The sequence below is a fragment of the Sinocyclocheilus grahami genome, unplaced genomic scaffold (assembly GCF_001515645.1).
Source record: "Sinocyclocheilus grahami isolate Dianchi unplaced genomic scaffold, SAMN03320097.WGS_v1.1 scaffold590.1, whole genome shotgun sequence".
Classification (NCBI taxonomy): Eukaryota; Metazoa; Chordata; class Actinopteri; order Cypriniformes; family Cyprinidae; genus Sinocyclocheilus; species Sinocyclocheilus grahami.
The window spans coordinates 323,437-334,891 of record NW_015505769.1 but is presented as its reverse complement, the minus strand read 5'-3'; the positions used below and the strand labels follow the sequence as shown (position 1 = coordinate 334,891).

Below are 11,455 nucleotides of genomic sequence, written 5' to 3'. Positions count from 1 at the left end.
CTCACACTCACACTCTCACACTCTCACACTCTCACACTCTCACACTCTCACACTCACACACACACACGACATCTGGCTCCTGCATTCATGGCTCAGTTTGATGACCTCACTCGTTGGGAGTTGGATCAAATCCAGTGATTTGCAGTTAGTTCACGATGTGATTGGCTGCTGTGAACACCAAACAGGAAGCTCTGATCACACACTGACATGGTCTATATTCAGAATAGCATACTGACAGTATATACCGTAGTATGCATGGAATACTTGGGTGACCTACTACATTGGCCAAAATGTGCAGCATACATATGAGCGCACAGCATGGAATAAGACACAAGTCACAGCTTGTTTCTGTCCATGATGAAAGAGAAAATGTTGCATGAAGTGACCAATCATATAGCTTGACGTGTGCAGTTTCTTTACTGTAGTTTACAGAAAGTTGGGTGGGACATATAAAAAAATTGCTTGTTTAAAAACAGCTAATTGTAGGGCTGCACGATTTATGGGACAAACTGTGATTTTTCTGATAAAAATTGTGATTCAAAAACAGGTTTGCTGTGCTTGTTTATAGGGCTGCACAATTTGGCTAGTTTTTATTATATATAAATACGAGTATAACATACATAATATATTATTATTATTATATAAATATATTAAACAAATAAGAAATATTAGTATTGCAATATTTCACACTAAAATTAAAATCATCAAGTATTTAATAATAATAATAATAAAATATTTAAATAATAAGAAATATTAGTTTTGTAATATTTTACAGTAAAATTAAAATAGAGTATTTAAGAAAAACTATTATTATTATTATTATTATATAGAAATAAAAATATTCAAAAAAGAAATATTAGTATTGTCATTTTTCATTTTACAGTGAAATATAACAATACTAATATTTCTTATTTGAATAATTCTATTTCTCAATAACAACAATAATAATAATATATTAAACAAAATAAGAAATATTAGTTTTGTTGTATTTCACTGTAAAATGAAAATAGTTTAAGAAAAACATTATTATTATGATTGATAAAAGAAATATTCAAATAAGAAATATTAGTATTGTCATATTTCACTGTAAAATTAAAAATGTCAAGTATTTAAGAAAGATATACATTTAATAAATGAAAAAGCAGCCTTTGAGATTTCATAAACGCACTGTATCACAAATTCAGTTTTATTTGGATTAATCGTGCAGCCCAAGCTAACAGGCTTTTAGTTGAGGTCACAGACATTAACGAGTTTATACTTGCTCTTGTTAATCAGGAAATGTCTGGGCAGATGTTTGATTGGCTAAAAATGTAGACACGCCCATGAGTGCAAGATGATGTCATCAATACTTTGGTCCATATAGAGATGGGATTTAGTGAGATTTCACTGTGGGCGGGGCTACTGTAGCATGATGTGACATAAATACAAACTAAGTGAACGGCAAAACGACCAAATCTAGCTGCTGGTTAGGACGGATTATTATGGAATATATTCATCGAGAAATGGACAAGAAACAGACGAGATGGAGACAGAAACAGACGGCGAGGTTTAGGAGAAATCCCACATGCCGTCCTCGGGCTCGGGGTGGGTGGGTGACGGGGTGTTGCAGGTCTGGGTGGGGGTTTCAGATGGAGGCGTGTCTGGAGGACAGGACACTGGCACGGCTGGATACATCAAACTGAGGAAAGAGTCCCTCGTGTGTTTCTTCACCTGGAAGATCAATACAGATCACTGAAGGAATGAATTTAGGCTACACTGGAAGACTGAAGACAGGGTGAATCTGAGTGAAAGCTTGATGAAAGGGTGAATGTACCTGTCTGAAGAAGGGATGGGTGAGGAGAGCTGTCGCAGACGGCCTGAACGACAAACACATACTTATTACTTTGGGTTAAATCAAAGTAAAAAAAATATTTTTTATATTTTAGATATTTTCTCAAATATTCTCTGGACGGTGCAAAATTAGCATTTCATCGCCCTGGCAGGTGAACTGAGAAAATAATAGATATAATTTTACCAGTCGTGATCGATAGATAGATAGACAGACGGACAGACGGACGGATAGACAGATAGACGGATAGACTGATAGACGGATAGAAGGATAGACGGATGGATGGATGGGTAGATAGATGGATAGATGGATAGATGGATGGATGGATGGGTGGATGGGTGGATGGGTGGATGGATAGATAGATGGGTGGATGGGTGGATAGGTGGATGGGTGGATGGGTGGATAGATGGATGGGTGGATGGATAGATAGATAGATAGATAGATAGATAGATAGATAGATAGATAGATAGATAGATAGATAGATAGATAGATAGATAGATAGATAGATAGATAGATAGATAGATAGATAGGTGGATGGGTGGATGGGTGGATGGGTGGATAGATAGATGGATAGATGGATGGATGGATGGATGGGTGGATGGGTGGATGGGTGGATAGATAGATGGATAGATGGATAGATGGATAGATAGATAGATAGATAGATAGATAGATAACCATAAAACCCGATGTATCAAATATAAATATCTATTCCAAAAATACATTATTTGAGCATATATTGCATGAAGTTTCAACAGACAATTTGATTTTAAAATGTAATCATTTTTTCTGAATATTATTTCATGTCAGGCTCATGTCAGAGGGTTTACTAAAATCTAAAATCCTGATCAACTCTAATCCTAAAAAGCCTCATCTTAAATTAGTACTCATCCATTTTTATTATTACATTTTTTTCCCCAAGTCCACTTATAATATTAGTAAACTTCAAACAGTTTTGGATATTTAATTGTGCATGCTCATTTTTTAGATTATCTGTGCCACAATCACATTTTTTAAAACACTAAGTTGTCTCGCTGTTTATACATTGTTTGCGGTTATATACTGTCTATAACGCTACTGTTGGGAAGAGCTTTCGTGTCTGGAGTGTGTGTGAACGTCACCTGTCGCAGCAGCTCAGGACTCAGCCAGGGCAACAGAGACGGACTGTGCTGAGGCATGTCAAACACAGCTCTCATCCTCTTGCCATCCTTCATCAGACTGTACACGCTCTGAAGCCCCGACAAACACACACGGCCTTCAGCTGACAGCAGCACATGACTGGCCTTCACACCCCTGCAGGACGCACGAGATGAGGAGACCAGATTCATTCAGGTCTCTGTCAAACAGTCATCGTGTGCTCACCTGTGCACGTAACCCATGTGATGCAGGTACTCCAGCGCTCGGAGCACCCCGTACAGCAGGTACGCCATCAGAGACTCGCTCATTCCATCCGGAAAATACGACCTGAGCAGAGAGTCTGCAGAACCTGAATGAGGCGCGTGCGGAGAGGGAAATAAAACAAGGGAAGGATGGGAAACGAAAGAGGATGTGAATTCCAGGTGACTCTTACCATAGCTCATGAGAGGAGACAGCACCCAGAGCTGACAGCACGAGCTGAACACCAGTCTGGACGTCAGCACACACACACACACACACACACACACACATACATATACATACATATATATATAAAATAAATTACCATTTCACAATTACATAAAAGCCTGATGTATCAGATATGAACAATTACACACAAAAAAGTTATTTAAATATTACATTTTATTTATATTTTTTAGTTATATTATTTATTTATATTTAATAAATAATAAGATATTTATATTTAAGTTTCAATAGACAATTAGATTTTTTTTAAATGTGACTATAATTTCATATGCCAGGCTTTATTAAAATCTAAAATCTAATAAAGCTTAATTTGAAAACTGTAGAAATCAGTGTGCTGTTCACATACGCATGTACACACCATCAGCTGCAGCAGCTCATCTTCTGTACACTCATCCAGGTTAGTGTTTTTTACCGCCACCAGCCGGCCAGACAGTGTGTGTCGTGCCATGCTCACCTGACTGAGGTTATTAAAACCCCGGCCTGCACACACACACACACACACACACAAAAACAGTGATACTTCTCAATCTAAGCTACATGATATAAACATGAGACTTCAGGGAATAACTAACACATCATAATATATAAAGCATTTCACGGTCCCTACCCAGTTGTGAGAGCAGCTGATAGTGGGCGGAGTCAGTGGAAAGATCTGTGATGTCATCTTCATCCGTCAACACAGAACACGGAGACACATCACTGCTCTGTCACACACATAAACACACATGAACAAACATATAGTGCACTGCGCACACACACACACACACACAGCTCTACCTCATATTTAAAACCCTCCACACAATGATAGTTAGGGTTCTAATTCTGGTGAAGGCATAAAATGTAAATAGAATTAATAAGGCACTTCCTGTCCTGTGACTAACACTAATGTGATGCTAGAGGAAGAGAAGTTTTCTTTAAAAAATGTTTAATTGAAATAAAGCTGAAATAAAAATAAATATGGTACAACTTTAGATTTGGGAACACATTCACTATTAACTAAGAGTTTTCTCCTAATTTACTGCTTGTTGATAATAAGTAAAGTAGTTGTTGTAGTAGTTATGATTATGTATTGGGTAGAGTTAAAGGACATAGAATATGGTCATGCATTATATGTGTTTTATAAGTACTAATAAACAGACAATATGCTAGTAATATGCAATCTAATAAGAAACTATTTAAAAGTGAATAGTGTTCCCTAATCTAAAGTGTTAAATATATAATAAGTATTTGAAGAGAAACTTAAAATGAAAATGAGAAACTGGAAATAAATAAACTAAAACTGAACAAAAAACAAATAAATAAATAAAAATAAAGATAGATAATACTAAATAACAAAAAAAAAAAAAAATACAAAAGCACATAACATTAATTTTTATTTATTTATTACAATTAAAATAAAACTTAAAATATAATAATAAAAGCTAATTCAAAAATATTAATAAAAACTATAATAGTAATACTAAAATAACACTACTGAGAAACACTGATCTTTCGCAGATCAGACCACTTCTAGTTAAGATGGAGGTTAGTGGGTTGCAGAATATTTAAAGGTATTAGTGAAATTAGAGACTAACATAAATAGCATTTCAGAAATTGCATTTACATGTTATCTCTTCATGCATTCCCTGGGATTAAAACACATGACCTTGGTTTTTGCTAGAGTCATTGAGCTACAGTAGCAGTGATTTCTAATAAGAAATGAAAAAGAAAAAAAAAAGATTACATTTAGTGATTAATTTCATAGTTTGTAATGCTTTACTCCAAGGTCATTCAATCCCTCATAAGTACAAGTCTTAAACCTCCAGGTTTTTTTGCTTTGAATAATGCTGTAATATTCGAATGCTGCGATTCATCAGTGCATCAAATGCATGCATTACATAACTCTGAACTGTAGGGGGTGATAGAGTTATATTCTGATCTCTGTGCCATTAAACCAGATTTGTTATTATTCAGTTAGCTTCTATAAACACGTCAACACTATAACATTTTAGACTTGAACTATTTAAGCTTTTAACTGTATATTGAATCATTTTCTGAAATGCCTCTTTAGTGATTTAATGGGAAAGTGACTTTCAGAATTGTGATTTGCTTTGCACTTCTCGGCCACCGTATGACCCAGATTGCTTTAGTCAAACACCAAATATTTCTGCCACAGGATGGGAATACCTAAAGACAACCCACAGATATCGCCTTCAGCCAAAGACACGGGACAACAGCACAAGTGAGCTTTCATCCAGAACCATGGAACAGAAACACTGCTTTGTGATGCCCAACACAATGGATCCACTCAAATCTCAGATCGCACTTCAGGAAAACAGCAATCTGAAGCTCACTGGAGTTTGTGAATATGCATCGATGTTGCTCTGGCATGACTGTGCTCTCTCATATCCTACAGGGCTTTTCACACTGACAACTATTTGCAGTGACAAAGCAAACGGAAGTCGTTCATTTTAAATCAGAGTCTGTGATTTAAGGTGACTTGGGCATTCTTGCCTGATGCCTTCAAACACACTGAAGCCACGATCGATTATTAGACTCTACTGACCGAGCACTGATGGCTGATGTCTTCATACTGCTCCTCTATGCTGATGGACTGGACTTGTGAGTGGGAGGAGATACAGGTGCAGTCCTGAGGGGAAGAGGGGAGGAGACATGAGACATGCCCCCCACCCCGCAAATGAATATGGAGATGAATACGACTATATCCACAGTATGCATATGCATGGGCTTTTCACACTGACAACTATTTGCAGTGACAAAGCAAACGGAAGTCGTTCATTTTAAATCAGAGTCTGTGATTTAAGGTGACTTGGGCATTCTTGCCTGATGCCTTCAAACACACTGAAGCCACGATCGATTATTAGACTCTACTGACCGAGCACTGATGGCTGATGTCTTCATACTGCTCCTCTATGCTGATGGACTGGACTTGTGAGTGGGAGGAGATACAGGTGCAGTCCTGAGGGGAAGAGGGGAGGAGACATGAGACACGCCCCCCACCCCGCAAATGAATATGGAGATGAATACGACTATATCCACAGTATGAATATGCACGAATTGAGCAAGGGTGGGTTGAAGGGCAAAGACACGGCAAAAGGAGGAGATGATTATGGAAACGCTGCAGTGCAGAGTCAACCTTGCCATGTTTGATTAAGCCGAGGTCTCAGGAATGTTCCGTATTCAATGCAAAACATGAAACCATTTTTGTTTGTTTTTACAAAATGAGCAACAAGTTATGCTTATAGAACCTTTCCTGAATCTGGAACATTTCTTTATGACATTAAAGGAATAGTTCACCCAAAAATTAAAATGTGCTGAAAATGTACTCACCCTCAGGTTGCCCATGATGTAGATGAGTTTGTTTCTACATCAGATTTGAAGAAATGTAGCATTCCATCACTCTGCAGTGAATGGGTGCCGTCAGAATGAGAGTCCAAACAGCTGATAAAAACATCACAATAATCCACATCTTATGTAGCCAAAAGCTGCGTATTTGTAAGAAACAAATCCATCATTAAGATGTTTTAGCTTTCGCTTCTGGCCAAAATATGAGTCAATAATCCATAATAATGCTTCCTCCAGTGAAAAAGTCCATCCCGCTGTCTTCTCATATCAAATCCACCCACATATTTGTTTAGAGCTGTTTTAGCTTGTAAATGGTGCTTTATCTGTTTATATTTCTCTCCTGATTGATACAAGATGACTTTTTAACTGGAGAAAGCAGTATTATGGATTATGAACTCGTATTTTAGCTGGAAAGAGGTCTGAAGTTAAAAAAACGCCTTGATGGATTTGTTCCTTACAAACATGTAGATTTTTGCTTCACAAGACATTAACTGATGGACTGGAGTGGTGTGGATTACTTGTGGATTACTGTGATGTTTTTATCAGCTGTTTGGACTCTCATTCTGACGGCACCCATTCACTCCATTGGTGAGCAAGTGATGTAACGCTGCATTTCTCCAAACCTGTCCCAATGAAGAAACAAACTCATCTACTTCTTGCATGGCCTGAGGGTGAATACATTCTCAGCAAATTTTCATTTTTGGGTGAACTATTCATTAAACAGACACATGATGACACACTGTAATTTACCCCAGGTTTTGATGTCTGAATGTTATTTTATTAAATTACTTACAAACAATGCAAAATTAAAATGTTTTTAACAGCTGTTAATCATTTTGACAGCATTTAATTATGTATTATCGAGAGAAACAACCCAACTTTTGTTTGTTTCTACAAACAAGTCATGCTTAAAGAACCTTTATTGAATCCAGGACATTTCTTTATGAGCGAGACACTGACACAAGCCTCCTGGATTAAGAGGTGAGGTGGAGGATCGGTGATATTAATGAGGACGCTTATTATTAAATGTGCTGATATCTAGGGAATAGAGAATAACCAGGCCATGGATATTGTTCAGCGAACATCTTCAGCCTATAAAAAACATCCCTGAAGCGCTACTACTATACTGAACACTAAACCCAGAATCCTCATGCAAACACATTCTGATACCCAGAAATAAACACAGAAAGCATGAAATACAGAATGCATTGAGCTTTGTGCAAACAAAGATTTGACTCTCACCAGAAACGACATGAGGTGCTTTTGGCTGAGCTTGGCGCTTCACTGGAGTTCATTTATCCGATTCTGGAGACAGCGAATAACAATTAGTCCATCTGCAAAAACACTCCTGCAAGGGTTTCCATTGTGTCACGCTACATTTTTCATTGCAAGAAAATTTGCCCGAAAAGCTAAATGTTTTTCGCTTACCTGGCTTTGCTCGGATTTCACCGCGTAAAACACACAGACTTCATCTCATCTTACGCTGCTCCATTAGAGTCCTATGAAGCAAACCATCAGCAGAGAAGCTTTCAAGCACATATCAGCTTTCAGGGCTTAAATGGCATTACATATGATCTAGATCCAAAGCATCTCATCTCGATTTTCTAAGCTTACAGAACTATTTCTATAGTTTCTTAATAGTCTGATTTCAAATGCATCTTGTCTGAAATGCAGCATCCATATTCTGGTCGTGTACTAGACGCCGTGTCCATGAACAGAGCAACCAGAATCAGTGTCTGGCTCCGCTTAAACAACTGTACGAGTCTGATCTCCTCTCTGCTCATGACATCCTCATCATCTTCAGTTATATCACTTGATAGGATGTCATATCTGTCTGGACGCATCAGCTCTGGTGACATTGGGAACTACTGTCCATGTTGTGTTGTTATGTAATTAATATTAACGGCATCGAAATGAGTTCATGCTTGCCTGATTACACTTTATATTAAAAAACATATTAAATATTATTGAATGTGTGTAGCTCAAGATGAGGTCTCTTTGTTTGTTAAACTGCAATTGTAAATAAAATAAATCATGCATATTATATTGGTGCACAATACAGCAAACAAATAGATATGCATAAACATGCGTGCCCAAATCAGATGATATGTTAAATATTAACTATGAAATGATCAGAGCAACTGACAGAAGGTGTCCTTCCTAGTCCTTGACAGTGACCGCATGTAGGTTAACAGGGTTAAGAACAAAAAATCTTTAACAAGGAGTAACGGTGCACTAGAAGGGTCTCAAATTAAATCCACCCTGTTTCATATGAATTATGGTTAATGGTGCATTAATGCATTTGGTGACTGTAGTAGAGATTTTTGACATAACATTAATAATGCGGGATTAACATTATTCGCACGTGCTATGATGACTATTATTAATTTCCAATATTATGCACAGCAATTATTTTCAGAGTTTGGTGAGAAGCTCCAAGCCAGATGTAACAAAAACTCACCATTGTTATGCATGCATGGATGGAGGTTCTGCTGTAAACTGATTTCGTCAGTTCTGGGCAGTTACAGTTACTTCGGTCACATCACAGTTTTATCATATGAGGAAAAATCGCGCAGCGCCTCTCACATTTACCAAATAACATTTCTAAGTTGAGTTGCCAAAGCGTTTCTTCACAGTCCCAGCTGATCACGCGCCACGCTTAACGTAGCGGAGATGTTTACATAATAAAAGTCGCTCTCGCACGCCGTAAGGGTGTGCATAATAAAATCACCATTTCAATAATCATTTAGGATTCAGTTTAAAATGATTAACGATATTTATCCCTGTAATGAGTTCCTCAGACACAGATCTAATTTGGCTTGTAATGAGTTTTGTGAAGCAGACATAGAGTATGCAAATTGTCTAAAAATGCTTGGTTGAGTTTGAAGATTGTAATACCTGACTTTGATTTTAAAATTGAAAAATATTTGTCTTTTCTCGGAACTTTGATGGTGAACGTTTAGTTAATGATATTGTGATTTTGGCGAATTAATTCACTCATAAATGCAGATTCCAGATAACCCCCCACACACTTTCTTACTTTTCAAGAAGGATTTAATGGTCTTCTTTAAATCTTTAAAACTCATGCATCATAAAAAAAAAGCAATTAAAACAATTATTTTTTTATTTTTCTTTCTTAACATTCTAATTATGTTTATTTTGTTTATATATTTCTCTTTGTCGTGCTGCTATTTGGGCTTATTGGGATTGTATTAAGATTTTTCTTACTGTTGTTTACCTGGTATTTGTATGTTATTTTCAAGCAATAAAAAAAAAAATAATAATAATAATTCAAGATTTTTTCTTGTGATCTAAAAATAGTGGAAAGCCTAAATTAAATTGCACTTTTAGAATCCCTAAAATAATTGTACAAACTGTGTTTATTTTTGAATTAGGGACTTCAACATCTTACTTTATTACCTTACATGTAGAAAATAATTAATTTTCTCTATCTCCATTCTCTTTCTCTATTATTATTATTATCATCATCATTATTGTTGTTGTTGTTTGCTGGTTAAAAAAATTAATATGCATAATAATGTTTGTAATTGTCATCCATAAATAAATAAATAGATCTCTCAGGGACTTTTATCACAAACAAATGTCGCGGAATATATGACGTAAGTACACACACACACACACACACACAAGCCCCTCCCTCCCGCGCGCTCTTCTTCGCTATTGTCTCAGACGCTCGAAGTGACAGGAGCCGCATGCACCGGTAGCGCTCAGGAAAAAGACGGATTTCAAGTGAACTAGAGGTAAGAGAGAGATTTCCCGTTCTTTAATAAGTCATGCGCGTACATTTGTGTGTATGCAGGGAGAGTGGGTGAGTTTGAGGGGCTGTAGCGGGTAAAATCACGGATGTGCCTCATGAGGGAGGCTCATATAGACACTGGCTCGTGTGCATCGGGATCAGAGCAGTGCATTTCTGGGTATGTTGTGAAGTGAGCGATCAACGGATGAGTGGATGTGTTTTCTGAGTGTCATAACTCTGTTCTGGATAATCTGCAGGCATTATGAAATCTGTTGCATCAGATCAAATGGATTGTTTTTCCCCTCACACTGCATCATTATAGAGCATCTCTGTGCTGCTTTTGTTCATGTATCTCAGCTCAGGTGCTATGATAAAAATAAATATATTCATCCTTATCAGTGGATCTTAGTGATAAATCACTGGAAGGTTGTGGTTATGTAAAAAAAAAAAAAAAGGTCTAATATGCCCTTCATTGTCATCACTGACATCTGATTTATGAATTTCATAATTCATGAACACGACTTATTGACTTTTAGTCAACCATACTTAAGACGTTTTGTTTTATATCTTATATTATTTATTTATTAAGTTAAAGAGAATACATTATTTGTATAAACAAACTAGCCTAACATTTTGAATATTAAAAGTAAAAAAAAAAACATTTTAATATATATATATATATATATATATATAAAATGTATACAATTAAAAGAATGGGAAACCATGAAGAATGAGAAAGTAGTGCACTATAGTTATTACATGACATCATGTTGCTTATTTAATCCAGTACTGTTCATAACAGGACATAACTAAAAACAAAAATGTCCGCACTTGAATGGAATGTGTGTAAAATGTTTTTTATTGTGTCTAATTCATCATATATTATGACCTAAAAGTTTTTTTTT

The 11,455-nt window shown here is 36.4% G+C and overlaps 1 protein-coding gene and 1 long non-coding RNA gene across 2 annotated transcripts; both read right to left on the bottom strand.

Annotated features, from left to right (window-relative positions):
- Positions 1 to 8: 8 nt before the first annotated feature.
- On the bottom strand, positions 9 to 1,859 carry LOC107557145 (uncharacterized). The gene is made up of 3 exons (XR_001605360.1): positions 1,814 to 1,859; positions 1,520 to 1,710; positions 9 to 168 (listed from the first exon to the last, which is right to left on the bottom strand). It is a non-coding gene; the product is annotated as an uncharacterized lncRNA (long non-coding RNA).
- A 947-nt stretch (positions 1,860 to 2,806) lies between these two features.
- LOC107557144 (STE20-related kinase adapter protein beta-like) lies at positions 2,807 to 9,462 on the bottom strand. Its single transcript, XM_016240478.1, has 9 exons — positions 9,255 to 9,462; positions 8,222 to 8,292; positions 8,036 to 8,098; positions 6,324 to 6,407; positions 4,056 to 4,152; positions 3,773 to 3,928; positions 3,396 to 3,464; positions 3,188 to 3,311; positions 2,807 to 3,118 (listed from the first exon to the last, which is right to left on the bottom strand). Exons 3-9 carry the CDS (start codon positions 8,045 to 8,047, stop codon positions 2,881 to 2,883), a joined length of 780 nt encoding a protein of 259 aa, XP_016095964.1. The 5' UTR covers positions 8,048 to 8,098; positions 8,222 to 8,292; positions 9,255 to 9,462; the 3' UTR covers positions 2,807 to 2,880.
- Between the last annotated feature and the right edge of the window lie 1,993 nt (positions 9,463 to 11,455).

Excerpts from the sequence above, each read along its gene's own strand:
- LOC107557144 (XM_016240478.1), bottom strand. Across the intron at positions 3,929-4,055 it reads TCAGCTGCTCTCACAACTGG|GCCGGGGTTTTAATAACCTC; the intron begins GTAGGGACCGTG and ends GTGTGTGTGCAG. Across the intron at positions 3,119-3,187 it reads CACATGGGTTACGTGCACAG|GGGTGTGAAGGCCAGTCATG; the intron begins GTGAGCACACGA and ends TGCGTCCTGCAG.